This window comes from Uloborus diversus, unplaced genomic scaffold, assembly GCF_026930045.1.
Source record: "Uloborus diversus isolate 005 unplaced genomic scaffold, Udiv.v.3.1 scaffold_542, whole genome shotgun sequence".
Lineage (NCBI taxonomy): Eukaryota > Metazoa > Arthropoda > Arachnida > Araneae > Uloboridae > Uloborus > Uloborus diversus.
In genome coordinates this window covers 100,832-123,825 of record NW_026558728.1, presented here as the reverse complement: position 1 = coordinate 123,825, position 22,994 = coordinate 100,832, and the positions used below count along the sequence as shown (strand labels likewise).

The following is a 22,994-nucleotide window of genomic DNA, read 5'->3' as shown; positions in this document are numbered from 1 at the left end:
CCAATAATATTTTACTTTAACAACTAATTTCTTTAACAAAATCGATATCATTTATTTTAGTCTTTATCCTTTTCGAACGATACATTCAAATGGACAGCTATACGTTAGATTAAGAAACTTAATCTAAAATTTGACAAATTAAGTTAAAGCTAAATACTGACTAAAATTAAGTACAAAAGACTAACCTTTTTGGGGTGAAATCTCTCAAGTACCAGCTATCGCGAAGTTATTTAAAAACAGTGAATGAAATTGTAATAAGTGGATTGTTAATTATAACTCAATCTCACAAATTACAACTACACGCATGTTTTATTTGAAATCGCTGCATACGGCTGTTTGCCCATCGTCGATTTGCAGAAGGCATGCCGTAAAATCGCAAATCAACTCGGCTGTTGAAAAAAACTACCGTAATCCTACAGCACTTCGGATGGTCCACACACAACGGTGCGAATTGAGGAAATGACTTTATCAATATTTCTATCTACCCTTTACCGATAACAGATAACAAACCCCACGTGCGAGTATGATTCACCCCTTAGCAAGTACGTCTTGTAAGTGATGTCACTGTTTCTGACCAATTAAAATTAGTTCACGTTTCTCAAATATCAAGCACATAGATCGACAATAGTCTGATGTCAGGTTTTCCAAACAAAATTTTAGATTTTAATTCGTAGTTTCGAATTAATTTCTTTTTCATTTCAAACTTATAAAAAAAAATTTCCAGCTTGTAAGAATATTTCTTTCAAAAACAGATTTTTGATTCAAAACAGTATTTTTTCAAACTTGTAATATTTTTCTACTTAGAAAATGAAATCAAAAATTTTTGTTTTCTTTAATCATATAAAATGTTTTTAAGAAATAATTTCTCAAACTTGTAATATTTTTCCACTAATTAAAAAAAATCAATTTTTTTTTCAATCATATAAAAATAAATTTTTAATCTTACAACAATAAATTTTTCCGCAAAAATATTTTTTTCAAATCAAAATAATAATAATATTTTTGTAACATATTATTTTTTTTTCTTTTCAATCTTTTTTTTTTTCGCAAAACTATTTTCTTTTTTTTTTTTCAAAAATTTTCAAACTTACAAAATAAAATTTTTTCAACTGAATCTTTAAACGAAATGCTTTAATTAAATTTAAAACTCAATATCACTTTACTCTTAGTATTAATAACCAATAGCACTTAACCATTTACTCTTTGCACTCTAAGTATTAATTAACACACATGCATTAGAAATAATAATAATAATGTTTAAGATACTTACAAATCATCCACTCAAGCTTTCAAATATCCATCTAGCATGTTATTGTTCATTCGTGTGAGGGAACTTTGAATAAAACTTTACACATCAACCGAAATTATAAGCGAAAATATCACATTTTTAGCACTTAATATAATCCTACAATTAACAAATTGGTTTTAACTTTGAATTTAAGAAAAATAAAAACTATTACACACTTAGTAACATATCTATCGATGTATATTATTTCATGACAAATCACAAATAGGTGAGGATCTTTTATCGATCATGTGACCAACTAAGTTAAGAAAGAGCGTTCTTATCTCATATGAGAATTTATAAGTCTTTAATATTTCTCTTTAATGTAAGTGTATTGATACGTACGAGTTTGTGTATGTGAATATAACTGTGTATTGTTTTCAAACCATTGACATGTTTAAGCTTTACGTTTCTAATTTTGACTTTCCACTTAGCATTAGTCGAAGTCCTTCGCATGTATTAAACTATAGAAATATTACAAAAATTATATTTTCACTCAGTCTTAATTACAAAACCATACAATAAGATGAAGACAACACCGATAGTATAAAGATTACTTACAATAAAGTGCATATAAAAAATATATGTAAGAGTGATTTCAAAGTATAATCCATCAACCATATTCAACAACTCAATCAAAACACAAGTCTCTTTTAAAATGATAAACACAATTTATTCACACACACAGTAAAAGACAATTAAAAAATATATGTAAGAGTGATTTCAAAGTATAATCCATCAACCATATTCAACAACTCAATCAAAACACAAGTCTCTTTTAAAATGATAAACACAATTTATTCACACACACAGTAAAAGACAATTAAAAAAACTTTCATCTTTAAGTAAAACTCTTCAAAACTTTCAAGCGTATTTTTAACATCGATTGCATCAAATAAAACAGCCGTATGCAGCGATTTCAAATAAAACATGCGTGTAGTTGTAATTTGTGAGATTGAGTTATAATTAACAATCCACTTATTACAATTTCATTCACTGTTTTTAAATAACTTCGCGATAGCTGGTACTTGAGAGATTTCACCCCAAAAAGGTTAGTCTTTTGTACTTAATTTTAGTCAGTATTTAGCTTTAACTTAATTTGTCAAATTTTAGATTAAGTTTCTTAATCTAACGTATAGCTGTCCATTTGAATGTATCGTTCGAAAAGGATAAAGACTAAAATAAATGATATCGATTTTGTTAAAGAAATTAGTTGTTAAAGTAAAATATTATTGGGAAAATGAAATAGTCAAAGTGATTCTAATTCATGAAGGTTGAAAATTTTGTTTTATTCTAACAAGAGTGCTTGTATGAAAAAAAAATAATAATAAAGTAAACCACTATGCGATAAAATGACTAAGTTAAATACTAATCAAAAAATAATTAATAGAGTTGATTAAATAAAATGTGATAAATTAAATGAAACTCTTGAAAAGCATATAAAGTGATGAAATGTAACTTGAGTGCGAAATTTGCTTACTGGAAAAAAATTAAATAAGTTGATTTTTTTAAAATCGTGAAAATTTGATAATGATAAGTGTTAATTACTACTAAGAGTAAATTGATTGCAAGTTTTTAAATTAACTTAGTTGGATGAAAATTGTAGACTTGATAATGTTTCGAAAAATTTGTGTGTTCGATTCCTGTTACTAATTGTGAAAAATTTCTAAGTTTAAAAATAACGGGGAAAAAAAAACGATAAAGTAAAAAACAAGCAAGAAAATGATTAAGTTAAATACTAAGCGATAAAATGACTAAGTTTAATACTAATCAAAAAATAATTAAATAAAATGTGATAAAATGTAACTTGAGTGCGAAATTTGCTTACTGGAAAAAAATTAAATAAGTTGATTTTTAAAATCCATGAAAATTTCTTAATGATAAGTGTTTATTAATGCTAAGAGTAAATTGATTCCAAGTTTTGAAATGAATTTCAGTAGAAGTTATTTTTCGGTAAGTCTATTTTTAAAATTTGCTGACATGAAGTTTTGATACTCGACTTATAATTTTAACATTTCTTGGGTACTTCATTGATGTTTAACATTTTTGTGTTATGTGTTTTATTTTACCGTAGGTAAAAATAATTAAATAAAAGTGAAATTTATAAATTGTAATGAAAATTCTGTTAATGAAATTGGTTGGTTGTAAAGTAATATTTTGGAAAAGCTGTAATGAATGATAAATAGTAAAACGCAGTAAGTAAAATAGTAAAGTATGGTAAAGTAAAATAAAATATTCAGAGGGGATTTAATTCATGAAAGTTGAAAATTTTGTTTTATTCCATCAAGAGTGTTTGCATGAAAAAAAAAATAAAGAAAGGAAAATATGATTAACTTAAATATCGATGATAAAAAAATAATTATTAGAGTTAATTAAATGAAATGCGATAAATTAAGTGAAACTCATGAAAAGCATATGTAGTGATAAAATATAACTTGAGTGGGAAATTTGGTTACAGTAAAAAATTATTTAAGAAGATAATTTTTAAAATTCATGAAAATATTTGATAGTGATAAGTGTTAATTAATACGAAAAGTAAATTGATTGTAGATTTTGGAAAATTAAATGGATAAATGTATAAAAATAATAACGTATGTGATAATTTAAAATATTAACAATGAAAAAGAATCAAAGACGATTAAATGAATCTAAATCGTAAATGAGTTGCTATTTTAGTAAACTCAAACTAGAGTGAAAAGCATTTTAGTAGGAACATGTTAAAATCTCTTGTGCTAAGAAAAATAAATAACTTTTAAGCATAATTTTGTAACTGGAATAAATGTATGATAAAATGATTAAGTTAAGTATTAATGAAAAAGTAATTATTAGAGTTAATTAAGTGGAATGTGATAAATTCAATGAAACTCTTGAAACGTATATGCAGTGTTGGAATGTAACTTGAGTGCGCAATTTGCTTACTGGAAAAAATTAATTAAGTTGATTTTTTTAAATCTGAGAAAATTTGTTAATGATAAGTGTTAATTACTACTACGAGTAAATTGATTGCAAGTTTGACATGATTGCAAAAATTGAAGACATGATAACGTTTTGAAAAATTTGAAGGTTCGATTCCTGTCACTACTTGTAAAAAATTTCTAAGTTTAAAAATATCGGAAAAAAACGATAAAGTAAAAACAAGCGAGAAAATGATCAAACTCTAAAATATACTAAAAAAAATCGAAATCACGAAAAAATAATCTAAGTCTGAAATGCTTGAAATTAGTTAAAGACTAAAAAGTTAAGAAAATAGTTAAAGACTGAAAATAATTGAAAAACGCTAAAATAGTGAAAAAAAAAATCAAAGTGCTAAATGACAGGAAAAAACGTTAAAGTTCAAAATGTGTGAAAGAATATTTAAGTTAATTATTTCTTCGAAAATTTAACAAGTAAGAAAAAATATTTTGTTGTATGAAAGTCAAAAAAAAATTAGTTAAGAAAATTATTTCTTCGAAATTTTTACAAGTTAGAAAAAATATTTGTCAATTTGACAAAGAAAAAAGAAATTAGTTAAGAAAATTTAACAAGTTAGAAAAAATAAAAATGATAAAGTTTGAAATGCATGAAAAAGAAAATCAAAGTTAAAAATATATTTCAAGTCCACAAAGCATTGAACCAAATCTAAAATCTCGAATGGGTTGTATTTAAATAAATCTTTACTTAAGTGAAAACTTTGTTATTATGAAAAATAATAATAATGATGATAGTTTCAATTATGAGCTGAAATACAGTTAATGATATGCCATGATTAGTACTAAAGAGTGAATTAACTGATGGTTTTAAAATTAATTTAATTGTAATATTCGTTGTCATGGTACAGATTCACATTAAGACTGAAAGTGTAATGGGAAATATAGCATAGTGGTTAGCATACGTTTTTGCTAACTCAAAGTTTGGGTGTTCGATTCCCGACACTCTGTAAAATAAAAATAATTAAATTCGCGAAACTTTGGTTGTCTTGACAACCATTCGTCGAAATTATTCAAAGTCCGAAAAAAAAAAGAATCACCGAAAGAATGATAAATATAACAGAGTTGGGATTTATTTTTACAAGTATAATAAATGCATGAAAATAATAAAATGACAGTGTAAACGATTAATAACGCGATTAAAACATAACTCATGAAAATGTATAAATCATATTGAATATTAAAGCTGATTGGTACTATGAAAAAAAAAAAAGTTTTGTGAAAAATATTTAAAGTTTGAAAACGCTCGAAAATAATCAAAAGAACGAAAGACGTCGAATTAGTCTAAGACCTGAATGTAAAAAATATTCGAACTCTAAAATGAATAATCAAATTCATGAAAAATAATCCAAGTTCATAAAGCATTGAAATAATCAAATTCGCGAAAAATATTCAAAAAATAATTAAATTCGCGAAACTTTGGTTGTCTTGACAACCATTCGTCGAAATTATTCAAAGTCCGAAAAAAAAAAAAGAATCACCGAAAGAATGATAAATATAACAGAGTTGGGATTTATTTTTACAAGTATAATAAATGCATGAAAATAATAAAATGACAGTGTAAACGATTAATAAAGCGATTAAAACATAACTCATGAAAATGTATAAATCATATTGAATATTAAAGCTGATTGATCTAACTTGTGAAAAATCTTCAAAATTGATCTGCATTTGTATGCAAATTGCATTGGCAGATGAAAAGAAGTTGATGGGGTGTATTTAATACACCGGGCTGGTTGGTGGGACCGTCAACTTAAAACATAAATTTATTTTGTAACAAAGTTCAGAAACGTAGGGAAAATCTTTTACGGTAAAAAAAAAACGACAAAGTCCAGTATGTTTGTAAAAAAAAAAAACACTGGAAATAGCTCTGTACAACTTCAAGAGGATGGCATGACAAAAAGTATCACACATTCTTATGACAACAATTGTGACGTTTTGTCATACCCTAAACAGGTTGCCACTCGAAACCCATCGTATAAGGTTACGGAAAAATATTCTAAGTCCAAAAACTTTTCACGGTAAAAACGACAAAGTCTAAAAATATCCCTGTAACCTTTCACGGTAAAAACGCGAGCAAAAACGAGGAAGAGCAAAAACTCGAGCGAAAATGTAGCCGAGCGAAAACGAGGAAGGGCGAAATCTCGGCGGCCCCGGTGGTCTGAGGCGGAGGAGGCGCAGCCCAAGGTCATCCCCCAAGGTCGGAGGGGGAGTGGGAGGCGGCAATGAGCCGCAGAGCCGCCTCCTGGCGTTGAACTCTCATTTTTTACCTACTTATGTGTATGAGCGTGTGTGTGCGTGTTTGTCGTCCTTTTCGAACACAACCCTTAAAAGCAAAAGTCCTTCTACTCTTAAATGGCACCTCCATGGCTCTGCGGTAGATGCTTCGTTTTCTAAAGCCTGAGGTCGTGGGTTTGATTCCCGTCGATGCCCCGCGTGTTATTTCCTTCTCTTGTGTGGTAAATCTTTCCTGTGTGTCTCCGGAGGCAAGACGCTTGGCACGCAGTCTTCTGTGAAGCTGATTAGCTTATAAAATTCTTCTCTTAAAAAGGAAAGCGATTACTGCAGGAAAAAATACTCATACTTATAAGTTACTTATCAGTCACTTATACGTATATATAGTATATAAGTATACATAGTTACTTATAAGTATAAGTTGACTTATAAGTCATACTTATTCACCAAATATCCTAAATAAACAAACAAACCACTGACGTAGATTGGAAGTAGCGAGTCTTATTTCCGGTTAAGCGCCAATCTCCATTGCTAGAGATAGGTGTTCATAGCGAAAGCGATCTTGTTGTGCTTCTTTAAAAACCAGAATAATGTCTTCTGCGTATTTCAATGCATTAAATAAGAAAGACAAACTTAGTTATTGTTAAAAATGATCTTTCAATGCTGTGACCTTACCGATCCTTTAGTAGATGGATGGCGAATCTATTGCTAACGATTGATGTTTACAGTGTTCAGGCAATTTTGTTTTCTTTCAGTTCTAGGTAGAATCATGTCTTTTGCGTATTTTAATGCATGAAATGAGTATAATAGGCTTTGCTACTCTCAAAAATTGTCGATCAACGGATCTGATTTTCCTGATCCTTTAAATACAGAAATAAGAAAAAAAAAAACGAGTCTTCGTTTGTCGATCATTATCGCGATTTCAATGATAAGCATTTATGAATACCTCCTAAACAAAAATAAAGTTGATACAAAGTCTGCTTTCAAGAATCACAAATCTACTGGATTGCAAGTACGTTGTGAATTGTAATTCCTATTCTTAAGTTGAAGCTATTTTTTCAAAGATGGAAGCTTTTCTGCACTGTGTTCACACAGAATGGCTATGACAGGGAGTTTTGATGTCATATTCAATCAATTCTCCTGTTGTAGCTTTTCAGTTCACACACACTTATTACAGTTGCTACCTAATTTTCAGGTTTGATATTTAATATATTTTATTACATATTTGTTCATCACTTTTTTTTTTTGTTTAATCAACTTGCTTCTGTAGCAAGATTGATAGGCATAAAAAAAATTGAAAGATAACAAAATTTAAATTTAATCTCCGAGTGCTTTCTCCTGCGTTAAAATTGCTTTGAATGTAATAATACCAATAGCTGTACTATGATACTATACTATAACTTTAATTAATGTGTTTGTTTACCGATTGTCGAATATCTAAATTTGTTTACAATTAGAGCGCCTAATATCAAAGTACCGTCAAGAACTCGAAGTCCCAAGAGACGGGCTAAATGATTCGAGTTATTGATAGTTCGAGCTATGGGAAGTTTTTTTCTCATGAGGTAATGAATAGTGGTTCTTTATTTTAATCACACAAATCAAACTGTTTGAAACCCGTCAAAACACTGGAAACTTTCAGCTTTGCAGGAAGCAAATAAAAAATTGTTCAGGTTGAGTTTTTCTAATAATCAATTTAATATAGATCAATATAGATCTTCACACATTACAGTAAAAACACAAAGCTGATGAAATTAAGGTGAATGTTTCCAGCTCGTAAATACCTCGCACAAAGTGTGTTTACTACATAATATTCATTAAGATTCAATCCTTTTGCTTTAAAGCATTGGCTTTGATTCGACGATCAGGACCTTTAGAAATTTGAACATCTTTATTTCTGACATCTTATTTGCTCCTGTCCTCATGCTGTACCTAGAGTCCCTATACGAAAACGTAGTTTTCAGAGTTGCGACAACAGCTACGCTCGGAGAGCGCAACCGGTTTCCAGGGGAAGATAGGGTTGCCGCCGAGCTGCAAGATTGGCTCCTTGTTCGCTTTCGAGTTTCATTAAAAAAAATAGTCACAAGCGGGGGCGGGAAGAGTGGCTGAAACGGGTTCTGAAGGATGTAAGCACGCGGATTCGAAAATGCATGCTGTCAATAAATGAAACGCTCGATTTTGATTCAAACGTTAGAAAAAGACAAAATGGCCCTCTGTTAGCAGAATTAAAAGCAGATTTTTTTCTTTAACCTTATTCTCTTTAATACGATTAATTTTAAATTAATCAAAAGATTCTGTGACAACGAAAATTATATTATAGTTTGAATTGATTCAAAATGAATGAATAAAAACTGATTAAGAAAATGAAAATAAATAAATAAGCAACAAATAACGAACATAAAAAATTGCTTGTTTTTGCTACATTAATTAAGTTTTATAAAGATTTTTGAACATCGAAATATTTCTTGAATTGATATCAAAAGCATTACTTATTTATTTTTTTTCTATAAAAGGAAGAAAAATACAATTTTCTGATTTAAATGGAAAAGTTTAGCATTAGCTTAAAAATTCCGAAAGGAAATATATGCCTGGGATGTTCACCTACGGGGGGGGGGGGGTGGCACCCATGTATATGCAAAGGAAAGTTTGAAAGAGTAATACTAGAAACATGCAGAAGCTTAAAACAAGGTATCCTATCCAGGCCCGGATCTATATATTTTGGGCCTCCCTGCAACAAAATCTCTATAGCCCCTCCCCAGAGGCCATCAGTGTATATTTGTAACATTAAATAAGTCTTAGTGCTAGGTTTCTTTCAATTTTTTTCTTCAATTTCATACCCCTTAATACAGGACCCCTTATGACCTAGGACACCCCACACTGCGGGGATCCTATCTCGCTCCCCCCACTTCAAAAAAAAAAAAAAAAAAAATAAGAACCTCTGAATATTTCAATAGTTTAGTGGACACACCTAGTTAATAGATTAATTTGTATTTAGTTGAAAACGAAATTATATTAATCAGAGGTCATTTTTATTTGAAACTAGATGCAGATAGAAATATTCAGAAATGAATTGGGAAGTTAAGGGGGGGGGGGCGTGTATTTTGACATATATTTTTTTAAAATTCGTATATGCATAAGAAACAGATGTCTCCATTGTTTTATATTTATTTCTTGAAAGTACACTATCTATTATTTAAAATTTTCAACAACATTTTTATAGCAAAAAAATACTAGAATGAAAGGTAGTTAAGTAGTAGACATTTTTTTAATGAAACAAAATTAAAACAATTCAGAGCACCAAAAAAGGACTTGTACTTATTTTGAATTTTTATGAGAAAACAAAAACTAAAAATTAAAAACAATTTAGCATGAGGAAAACTCATTTATTTCATGCTAAGTTTTCAGATCAATAGCATGATCTTATTGTTGTAATCTTGTTGTTGTTGTAAACAACATACATCTCTGCTGTTCAATTTATTTTTTGGTGTTATTGTATCTATAAACTTTATTTCAAACACAAAATTTCCAGCATTTTCATCCGAAAAAGAAAACATTAGTTTAATTAAAAACTTCAGACACTAATGGGCTAATCTTCAAAAAGTGCAACTTTGCTGTCACATGCCTTTTACAGTTAAAACTAAGGAATAGTTTATTATTTTTTAATTTCAGTAAAAATACATCCATTTAAATCTGCCGACAGTTTTTTTTTTTTTTTTTTTTGTAATAATTTTTATCTATTTATTTATTTATTTTTGATAGTTCGCAGCATGTGAATTCTTACCTCCATATATTAGAATTTAATTAATTCAAAATAAATGAAGTGATAAAAAAGGGTAAGAAAATGAAAATAAATAAATGAACGACAGATAATGCACATTAGAAATTGCTTGTTTTTGTTTCGGAAAGGCAAGCGTTATAAAGAGTTTTAAATCTAAAAGTATTTCCTGTAACCATCTAAAAAGCAATATTACTAATAAAAATGGTTTGCTATTAAAAAAATTGCATGCTTAAGTTTACCCTGTACAATTTTCTGATTTAAATGTGATTAAGTTAAACATTAAAATAAAAATTTGAAAGGTAAATATGCAAAGGAAAATTTGAAAGCTTAATACTAACTAGTATGTTGTGGCCATCACGAAACTTTCTTCTATATTTTTCCTTTTTCTGATCCCTTCCCATGCTTGACGAGGAAGCAATATTCCTAACAGAAACAAAATTACACATGCAAAAACTTGACGACCATCCCAATGTCTGAATTATTGTAAAAACAAAACAAAGAGCGAAAATTGAAAGTTACTTTAAAAGCCTTACTTGAATTAATTACAAATATTTTATTTATTAACAAACATAAGATGGCAACAGTTAAAAATTTTAAATCATTGAGATAATATTTCCGATCATTTCCATACAATTAAAATCACGAGAAATACGCAGACGACAATCTATTACGATTTATCTTTCTTATTGTTGCATTAATAAAACTATTTTTATTCGCAAAAAAAAAAAAAAAATCAACACCTCTTGGAGCGATTGGAGTCAAAATTGAACTAAAGCCTGTTTACGTATGGATTCACATATATTCCAAATTTCAACCAGAACGTAGCATTACTTCTTGAGATAGGGCACTCACAATGGAAAAAAAGAACGGGTGATTGCGCTACCCCCTTTTTAGCTGTTGACACAAAAATAAAATCAGTTCTTATACCCACTAAGGGCTACTTGCCGATAAATTTTTCTTTCATTCCGTTCATTATTTCTTGAGATACAGCAGTCACAACTGACGACAAAAAACGTTCTATAGCTCAACCCCCGTTTGAGTTATTGACACCAAAATTGAATCGGCACCTGTTCCTTTTAATACCAACATATGGACCAAATTTTGTTTGATTCCGCCAGTTACTTCCTGAGGAATAGCAAGCACGCGTAACTCGAAAAACGTCCCATTGCTCCACCCCCCTTGGAGGAATTCGCGCCAAAAACTAATGGGCACAAGTTCACATAGGGGCATATATGTGTACTAAATTTCGTTCGGTTTCATGCGGTAGTTTTTGTTGTAGAGCGGCCACAAAAAACTGGTCACACACAGACGTGACACACATACATACACACATACATACATACACACACACACACACACACAGACAGACATTTTCCAAAAATGGTCGAAATGGACTCAGCACACCTCAAAACGTTCGAATCCGTCAAAATTCGAAAATTTGCACGAATCCAATACTTTCTTCTATATATTAGATATAGAAGAAAGTAAAAATAGGTAGATGGTTAAAACGAGGTAACTCCCCCCCCCCCCCCCGCCAAAAAAAAAAGAAAGAAAAAATACCAAGAACCTCTAAATATTTTAGTGGTTCAGTAGGTAATCATGGTTAAAATATTAATTTGAATAAAATTTAAAATTATTACTTTAATTTGATGTAGATAGAAATATTCAGAAATAAATTGAGGAGTTGAGGGGGTGTAATTTTAAACATTACTTATTTTCAACTCATATGAATAAGAAACAAATGTATCTATTGTTATTTATTTATTACTCTGCATCATACATCTATTACTTAAATTTTGAACAATATTTTCACATCAAAACAATATTACAAAGAAAAAATCATTCACAGCACCAGTAGAGGACTTGTACTTATTTTCAATTTTCGTGGAAAAGCAATGTTTACATTTAATTTTGACAGATATTTTAAATACAACTTAGCATGAAGAAAACTCATTAATTCCATACTAAGTCTTCAGGTCATTACCACATAAAAATTACAACCAAAGTCTCTAATGTTCAATTTATTTTTTGATTTCAAACACAGAATTTCCAACATTTTTACACGAGGAAAAAAAAAAAGAAACAAAGACTTTTTTATCAACTAGGCAATCAAACCCAAATTCAGGGTACCGAAACAGGATTTGTAGTTTTTATAGATTTTGGGACAACTATTATTATCAATAACTGCTTAAGTAACAAAATAGGCAAAGATTAATCTTTGTGTTTTCTGAAATGCAACGTAACGTCAAAATATTTAGATGTTCAAAATGTAGTTATTATTACCAAATTTTTAAAAATTCCTTACTCCAAAGTATCATTTCCTAAAATTAATATTTATAGACAAAACATTAGTTTAATCAAAATTTTCAGTCACTTATAAACATAAAGAAAATAAATTTTGTTATAGGCTTTATTCCCATTTACTCAATCAGGGAGTTTCGATTAGACAGGGCAAAATATACTGATGCTTGTAATTTATTTTCTCTTATACTATTTGTGAAGTGAATTTTTATGAAAATAAACTCCCTTGATTGAAATAAATTGAATTTTTTGTTCAGATTTTTTCATATAGATTGTTATTCCATTCATTACCCCATATCATGGATGGATGAACACGACGTATGTTCTAATATCCTGAAAAATGCTTCCAGAACTCAGTCAGAAACAGAACAGGTGCACTGACAGTCAGAAGTGGGCTAAGATAACAGTTGCTACCAATCCCTTCCAAAATTGGAGCTATTTGCAGTTATTCAAATTCTGTCCTGTAGTTTAAGTGGGGAGAAAAATCTCTTTTTGAGAGGGGGGGGGGGGTCTGGATAATTACAGGAACAGAATAAGCAGAAATGAACTGTTCATTTAATGCTGAAATAAGGTATGACAGTAAGGTATAACAGAAATTATGAAAGATGTATTTAGGTTTGTTTATAAACCTAAATACATCTTTCATAATTTTATGTATACCTAAATTTTTTAGCCTTGCCTTAAATACCAAAAAATTTATTATAAGTCTGATTTGAAAACAATATTTTTACATGACAAACAAGCATAAACCTAAAGAAAGCACTTGATTTACAAAACAAATTCAAAACTCTAAATTTAGAGAATCAAAATAGAGTTCCAGCTACTATTTCAAAATTTCGGTTGCAGAAGTATTGTTTGTTTAACCTCTTTACATTTCAATATTATTATACAAATGAATGATAATAAATTTGATAATAAGCGTAACAGACCAGAAATACAGCATTGTCTGTATGAAGAAGATCAAAATTTCATTTAATTACACTATTTAGCATTTAAACACAAAATTTTCGTTGGTTTGTATGTCGTTGTTGAAAGTCCAAAGACCATTTCGGCAACAAATTTCCTGAAGTTTTCAACATAACAAACATGAATGGCATATTATGCATGGAAATTTATTATTATTTTTTTAAACAACTTCATTAAAATTAGTTTTGATAAAGCTGTCAAGCTAAGAAAACTTCGAAAATGATTTCTGGACATCCTTGTAAACTTAGTACTGGAGAACATTCTATTATACAATTTTTTAAGCAAACAGTACAATATTATCATGAGTTTTCTAGAACATCTGCATCAGGGCTACAATTCAATTAGTAGTTGAGCTTTCTGTAAGTTGCAGAATATCTGGAAGAAACTTTAAAAACATTAAGGGCAAATAAATTTAAAAATTGAAGTAAAACTCTTCAAATGTGCGAAATCATCAATACGGCTGATGTTTTGAATTGGCAGGAATGTTTTTTAAAGTAGTTCATAAAATTATAAATGGAAAATAAATAAACACACTTTAATTGAAATAGAGCTGTATTTCAACTACTTTGCATTAAGTGTGTTGTAAAGTTTAATTTCAAATAACAGGGTGTTCTAAAAACACATGTAAAAGTAAAACACATATTACAGGGAATATTTTAATTCATCAATCTCTTATGACTAGTATAGGTTGTGTTTTTCATTCATTTATGTACATAATATTATGTACATATTTTTTAGTTATGCATCATCTTTGCTCTTAAGAAGAGAAATCACCAGTTTATGATGACTAAAATAAGTAATGAATGTTCGTGATTCCAAATTTTATAGGAACCGTGAGAAAACTTGCTTGTTTTTTCTGCATTTCACTTAGGAATATCCACAGCAAAATTGTAGGGGTAGGTGGGGTATGTTGGACAGTGGGGCACGTTGTTCAAGTCCCAATTATTTTAATTATATTAATATTTTTTATTTTATTTTCTGACCAACAAATAGCTCCTATGGTCCTACAAATCCTATCACGAAATCACATGGCACAGTTATATTGAACAAATTTTTTTCCAGAAAGTGTTATTTCAGCAGTCCTGAGTAATTTTCAGAAAACTATAAATTAATTTTTTTAATGGTTTCAGTCAAGATTGAGGAGAAAAAAAAATTAAACTCCTGTCTTAAACTTTTACGTGAATGCTACTACCTCATCAAAGAGCTTACTTGTGCTTGTGATTGAAAAAATGTGAGTGCATACTGTAGAAACTATTTATAAACTGTTCTTGTTTGGCTTTAACATATAAATTTAAGTGAAGTAAAAATATAGAGAATGCAATATAACTGATGCTTAAATTTAGATTCTTTAAAATAAAGCCACATTTTTCAGTAAATTCATTTATCTATACCAGATATTTCAGCTGGCCACATGAATCAGTTTTGAAAGCCTTATGTTGGGCACCATTGTTTTAAAGCATTTGAATCCCCCTTTATTTCAATGTTCTATTTCCTGACAAAAGTATTAATTATCTAAAGCCTTTAACAAATTAAGATAATCTCTGATAAATTGAATATTTGTTTATTTATACATTTATTTTTATGAGTCGTTGAAATGGACTCAGATGCAATTGAATTACCTTTTGAGTGGGTGAGGCAAAATCACGAACATGTAATAAATGAATATAAATAATGAAAGAAACATTACTTTTAAAGTGGATGCATTATAATAATAATAATATAAGAGAAATAAACAACTCTGATTTAAGGAAGCAGTTGCTAAAGAATTTATTTTGCATTGATTGAAAACATCGGATAAATATCAAAATATCCAATATATATCAACATATCGGATATTTTCGAACCCTGATCTTTATGGATAATCTCAAAAACCTATTATGACAGCCTTTATTTTAAAATGCTACAATAGTTAAAATTTAACTCCACATTAATCCAGATAGGATTATTTAAAAATCATTTTTCTATCAAATATCGAAATTTTTACGTTCTGCTGATTTAGAAGAGTAGAATTCTTCTAAAGTTTGATTCCAAGAAACGGGTTGTGTCATAATGACACACGATAGACGCGAAACATGTTAATTGTTCATCAAACACTTTTGAATAGATTGTATTTCTTATTAATTTTCTTATATAAAATTATATACATGTGTCCACTTATAATGATCATCTTCTTCCTTCTTAAGAAGAGAAATGATCTGTTTACGATAACTAAAGTAAGTAATTACAAATGTACATATTGATCTCCGCGCTACCTAAACGTAGTACATGCAACCATACAAAATGAGAAAGAAAGCGAGAAGAGCGCAAGGTCTCACTTTCCTCCAATATCTGAAGGCAAGCAAGCCACTATTTTCCTTCTAACCGACATTGCTTATCCCCACCACTTTTCATCACACAAAAAGTTTGGATACAACTTCAAAGCCCTTGCATAAAAAGTTTCACTTCAAAAATTCTTTGATTCAGCATTTTATTATAAAAGTATTGATATTTCAACCCGCAAAACTTTAAATGTACCTAATTTCTGACAAACAAGAGCTTTGTGGCTGGGAGGACTTTTACAATCTCAAAAACCCATGATAACAGTCCTTACCTCAAAGGTAATTCAAAACTTATTAAAACTTAACTATGTATCAATAATGGCATAATTATTTAAAAATCATTTTCTCAATAAAAATAGAAATTTTTACGAACCTGAAGTGGGGTGATAGCATGCACTTGATTCTTCAGGTGATAAAGAAATAGCAGGTAAAGGAAATAACAAGGCAACCTAAAAATTAGTAAACCCTAATTACAGCATAATAAAATGTACCAACACACTACTTGAACCGAACTTAGAACACCTCAGTTTTCTGTTTATGATGGAACACACAGCGACTGGCATGCTTGTTGAATAAAAAAGAGTAAATTACCAAAATAACCAAAACTACCTACAATTCATTAAATTTTTAATAAAATAATACATTTTAAATTGGCTCGCTCAACCTAAAAAATTGATAAAAACTGTACTGTGTGTCAAGCAAGTGTTGTACTTCATATCCACCTCAAACGCTTTGACAAATTCATGTGGTTACATTAGTTTCATAATCGAACTGACATTTTTTAACACGCTTTTATTAGCTTCACCTGTATGTATGTATGTATGTATGTATGTATGTATGTATCTTGTAATGGAATCTTGCAGCTCGAATTTCGCCCACTTCCTGCGATCGGATTCTTTTGAAATTTGGCACGCGATCTCAGACTCGATGACAATGCAATATTCTATAATCAAATTAATTAATTAACCCTTTTAATTGTTAGTTTTCTCCAATTTTAATCAATATTTTGGCATAAATCCAACAATGTGAAAAAGGAAAATTTTAAAAAAATACATCAAAAAATGCTCGCAAAAATTATTTAAAAATATCTACAAAAACCTTTAATTTTTCTGCATCAGACAAAATTTGTTCCAATGTTCCAAGGTAATTAGAACATGAAATATAATTGTTTTTAACTAATTTCATGCCAAAATTTAGGTGAGCCTTCAATTGGAAATTCATTGCTGATCAGACCATTGTTGAACAAAACTTTTATTCAAATGCATTTCAAATTTTCAAAGTAATATAAATATGATTTCTGCAAACATACATCGATGACTCACAGTAGCTTCCCATCGGGGTGCCCTTGTCTTAACTTTATGATATTACCTCGCACTCGTTTTATAAATAATTTCGTCGCTTGATAATTCTCCAACATAAGACTAAAAAGCAGAAAAATAAAATTAAAGTTTAAAAAACTAAAAAAACACGCTTTCGTAGCAAAATGAACTAAAAAGTGGAAAATAATCTTTGGATGATAGTAGTTGACCTATCACTTAATTTTAATGTAATACAAAAAAGCGTGGGGGGCTTCTTATCAGTTGTCTTGAATTTCTTCCATTTGTTGTCCAAGCAAAAATGTAAATAGACAGCACCCCACGCTTTTTTGTATTACATTAAAATTAAGTGATTGGTCAACTACTATCATCCAAAGAATATTTTCCACTTTTTAGTTCATTTTGCTACGAAAGCATGTTTTTTTAGTTTTTTAAACTTTAATTTTATTTAAACAAATTTTAACTAATAAACATTTAGCAGAATATCATAACAAAACGTTTCCATAAATCAAAATGTTTTTAAAAGATACTGCCAGCAAGCACTGAAAGTCCTATAATTTATAAGCATTTTATTTCCTCTGCATCTCCTTTCAAAAAACAAAAATTTGACACTGCAAATACTTACGTTGCATAAAGTGAAGATTGCTTGAAGGAACATGAAAAACGATACATTAGTCAATTTTTGTCTAAGAAATGATCAGGAAAAATAAAAACCTTAACATTAAAACATAAGTTAAAATGGGTTTTAATATCAAGTCACATTCATTTAAAATAAAAATTTCCGCAGCATAAAGCATTTATAATACAAATCACAAGTTAAGATTTCTTCACATCACAAGTGTATGTTTTGTTTACTTCCACTCGTCGCCAAGCACGAAATTGATCGCGCCAAACCGAATACAGAGATCTATCGTTAAAAAAATTTAATTTACACAATTTAAACTCTTGCCTTGTCTTAAAGTGTTGTTTTTCAATAATGTTGTGATTCGATTAAATGATTTAACAGGAAAACTAACTATAAAAGACCCAAATAAAGTGTCAGAAGGGAATTTTAGCACACCGGAACACATGTTCTTGATATAATTACGCGATAGTTAAAGAAATAGGAATGGACTCACTCAAGTAAAGCTACACACTTATAATTTGAACATTGTAGAACAGTAATATGAGCATTAAAATCTTGGACTCACCTTTAATTTTCCAGATTCTGGGTTTTTCCACAGCACTGTCATACGCTCCATGTTAATCCTACGGGAGAAGAAGAAACACTGCCTCAGGCGGTCTTCGACCAATAGGAAAATGATGGGGCCGTGGTAGCCTGATCGGTAAGGCATTGGACTCGGGGCCGGAGGGCCTCGGGTTCGATCCTTGCTGGTCGAAGACCCACCGTCGTCATTAAAGGGGACTGGGCGACGTTAAATATGCTCGTGGTCTCAATGTCCTCCAAGTGAAACGATACCTCTGGGGGTGCTAGTACCAGGTAGCTATTAGCTCTTGGACTAGTTCTAAATTCTCATTAACTGCTCGATCCGGTGATGGTGCTGCCATCTATCGGTATATAAAAAACAATGGAGGCAAGGCACATAGTATGCAGTCCTCGACATAAATGCAGTTGAAGTCAGTTGTGACTCTTGAATAGAATAGAATAGAATAGGAAAATGATACCGCATTGTCGCAACTCTGAAAACTACGTTTTCATATAGGGACTCCTAGCTGTACCCGAAAGCAGAACAACATCCCCTCTTTTTACGAAAATTTTGCGCCTTTGAAATTCATGATTAATTTAAAAAATTCAATCAAATTACAGATACGTTAACAGAGCAATTCGTCGTAAGAAGCAATACAAATAAGACTTCCGCCGGAAGTTTTGAGTGACCCCGTGCAGCCCTGCCACCTAGTGTTCAAAAGAGTAAGCGTGGCTTGGAATTTGGTGAATAAGTCACCGTTTGACGACGTCGAACGCAACCAAATGGTGGTAATTTGTACCGTAACTGCAACAGAAACTGTATCAAATGTAACTGCTACAGTAACTGTTAGTTTTGTTGTAAACAAAAAAGCATGTTTTTTTTCATGATTTCATGTAGTTAAAGCATTCATTTGTTCTTGGTATTGCTTTAAAAAGATGAATGTAAGTTATTCAATAACCATAGAAACTATTTTGTAATTGTAAATGAGGTATAATTCAAGTTAATCTTATCGTCAAAGTAATTTAAGTAAGAATGTCTGCTAGACTGTGTGGTCATTTTTGCAATATGTTTAAATGTAGCAAAATTTACCTAGCGTTTTCTTTCTAGGTAAATTTTGCTTCTTGTATTAGGTATGTTTTGTATTTCCTCAATTTGTTTTTAGAACATCACTCTGTTGTTAATTCTTGATTAAATAGTTTTTTGTATCTGGAAATTTATTTTTAGAGATGACTGGTTTCGTTCGAATTTAAGATGGTCAAGCGTGAGCTAAAATTTGATAAAATATAATTAAATAATTAACACAAACTTATAATTACTATTACAATATAGTTCTTGTTAGATCCTAGACAGTTATTTGCATATTTGAACATTTTCATTATCGCAGTGAATCCTTTTTCTTTATCGGTAGCATTTATGAGGCAAATTCTTTATTCTATGATCAACAAAATGAAAACATCTTATAGCATGAAACACTTCGAATCTTCTTCCCTTAAAGTACTCATTCTCCCTTCTTGATTTTAAAAAGGTCAAAAAAATAATTCTTATCAAAGACATTTTTCAGCTATGAAAGCACATTTCTCCTATAGGAGGTCACCAAAAATTGAGGGCAGGGAGAGGGGGAAAAAGGTTCAATGTCGGCTTTATTTTTGCTTAAAAACTTTGTTTTGAAAGACTTAAGTCAGGAGCAAATACATTCCTCCGAAAAATATTTGAAATTAGCTTTTAAAAAGCAGGTTTTAGAAGATCTTTGTTAATGTTTGTGGGTGGAGAGGTTTCGGGGATCTTTCTGTATTTTCAGGGGCACTCCAGCAGAATTTTTTTCACAATTGAAGTCCTGAAAACAAAAGTTCAAACAATGTTGGGAGAGGGGTGGGGTTTGGGTTCATCTTGAACTTCTCCCGAGTTAAAGTCCGAAAAAGTTGTTGGAGTCTGTTATTCTCGCTCCATGTCCGTAACACTGAGAGTGCTTGTAGAGCCAGAGTAAGAGTTTGACTGATTTCGAGTTAAAGGAATTAAAGTTGAAAGATTTTTGAGTAAAATTCTTCGAGCCGTAGTTGGACATTTTCTCTCTCACTCTGCAGCCCAGGTTTTGGGAGTGGTACTTAGCAAAACTTGCATACAACGATCATTTCTCATACACCACTTATAATCTTTGGATTTATCCCGATTACTATTTTTTTCTGCCCAGCATCTCGAGCACAATGCTTAAATCGCAAGACAAGCTACAGTCAATGAGTATGAGTTCAGAGCAGCCATAGGAACAAAGTGTGCCTAATGCCAAATCAAAATTAATTTTGGATTTGCAGACGTTTTAGATTGCATTGGTCAGCATTCTCTAGCTGTGTATGGACCACTAGTGGATCTGGGGAAGAGGCTAGGGGCCTCAGCCTCCCCCCCCCCTGCCAAAAAAAAAGAAATCTTCTTACACTAGGTTAAATGTCATTTTGACACGAGTTTTATTGCATTCATGAGGTGATTGTTATTTTCTATATCATTTTATGTGTAAATTTTGTCACAGAGTAAGCAACATCTTATTACAAGTAAAGTTTGATTTAAAAAAATCCCTTGATTCTGAGTTTGGTTTCGATAAATTCAGTTAGAGGTTAGAGTTCCGCCGCTAGTTTGCCATTGCATACATTTTTTCTCGCCACTTGTTTCAAGAAAAAGGAAATAATCAATATCAAGGATCTAAAACGCCGCTCCAGATTGAAGTAGCAGTCGTTGCAGGGTTTTGCTTCAACATGCCAGAGTAATCAAGTAATTACCATATGACTCAAAGAATTTCTTGATGAAGTTTCACAATTAGTTTATTTTGTAAAATCTCGTTTCGCCAGTCAAGACTATTTAGAAAGATTTATGAAGACATGGGTAGGCAGCACAAAACACTACTTTTCCATATGAAATGTGCTGGCTATCCAAAACAAAAGTTTTTAAAAGGTTGTATGAACTTACAGATGAAATGAGGCTTTTTCAGCTGGAGCAAAATGCATCAATATTTTCAACTGTTTTCGACGTTTTACATGAGAAACGACGGCTGATAAATATTTTGTCGACATTTTTGGTTAACTGAACAAAGTGGCTATTTTCACTCAAAGGAAAACAGTAAACACAATTGTTGAGAGAGACAAAATAATAGTGTTAAAAAGAAAGTTTTGTGTTCCCTTTCTGAAAAGAACAGTTTTGAACAGAAGAGACTGTTTTGGTTTCCTAAAGGAAATTTCTGCCAGAAACTGTTCTCCATGAAGAAAACACAGTGCAACTATTTCATAATATTAGATTAGCATTGCTGTTCATTTGAGAAACCTATGACACTGTCCATGCCCGGGAATGAATCATAATTGCACTTCAGATTTTATCTGCTTGGAACTAATTTTCAGATTCAGTTTGAAACTGAGTGAAACTTTCACTCAAGGGTCAAACTATGCCAAATCATCCAGGCCACACCTCCCACCATCTCCGATTTTGTTCAAATTTGGTGTACTAGAAGATTTTTTTTAACCTGATTATGAAAACATAAATTATTTTGAAATCTATGAAGGGTGTGAAAAGTTACGAGCCTTTAAATATATGCCAAGATGATTTTTTTGCCGCCATTTTGCAGGGGTCTGGCCAGAGGAAATTTGGGTCCGTTAACGGACCCTCCACAAAAATCTGATCAACCAAAACGGACCTTTCACAAAATCCCAACCAACCAAAACAGACCCTTCACAAAATTCTGATAAACAAAAACGGATCTTTCACAAATTGTTTATTGGAAGAGCAAATCTCAAATCAAAATAACGCAACATGTTTGAAACCCTTTTTGAAGTTATATTAGAGGTGTCAACTTATACAAAATCTGTTAATTTTGCAAAAGAAAAAAGCAAAAAGGCGCTCTTGTGATGCTCCTGCAAGCGATAAATAACTACTAAGACCTAATAAATGCTTATTGTTGGTTTCTATAAAAGAAATTAACAGCTGAAAGTCAGTTTGGTTTATAATTTTGCTTGTTTGTTTTATGCAGTGGTGTTGGTGTTGTTGCAAACGTCTCTGAAAAAGTCAGTCATAAGCACTTTTCTCCCCTCTCATGATTTAATAAACAATAACATACAGCGAAATGAACTTAGGACTGCAAAGGATAGTAGGGATGGGGGGCGGGATGAATGTGATTGCTTTAGATAGGGTTACCAACTTTAAACTTTTCGCCTACTTAGCATCTGGTGGGTGCGATGTTTAACTGTTATTTTGGGAGAAAGTTATATGGGTTTGATTTTTTGATGCTAAAAAGGATAATTAATTTTAAATAAACTCTTTTATTTATTGTTTTTTCTTTAGATGTCTATATTTTGAAAAGCGCAATCTTTTTACATTCGATATGAGAATCATACTTTATTCTTTTTTCAAGCTAACTTCGCTTTATTAGGATGCAAATAAATGAAAAGTCTTTTTATTTTTGTAACAACGCTTATTTTAAGCTTTTAAAGAGGAATTCCATTTTCTTTTATGAGTCAAAAAATTAACTGAATCGATGGTTTATTTATTTATTTATTTTGATTCAACTGTGTCCAGACATTAATGAAATGTTTATCATAGGACTCTAAAGTGCAATTCTAAAATAATTTTATCAGAAATATTTATTTTACAAGCCGTTTTTATACTTTTGATG

The 22,994-nt window shown here is 30.6% G+C and overlaps 1 protein-coding gene across 1 annotated transcript in view; it reads left to right on the top strand.

Annotated features, from left to right (window-relative positions):
* The first annotated feature begins 19,160 nt into the window (after positions 1-19,160).
* LOC129233582 (protein RRP5 homolog) overlaps positions 19,161-22,994 on the top strand; it is a 36,828-nt gene continuing 32,994 nt past the window's right edge. The window contains exon 1 of the mRNA XM_054867592.1: positions 19,161-19,290. Within this exon, the coding sequence (XP_054723567.1) occupies positions 19,285-19,290 (6 nt within the window). The 5' untranslated portion in view covers positions 19,161-19,284. The remainder of the gene's footprint in view (positions 19,291-22,994) is intronic.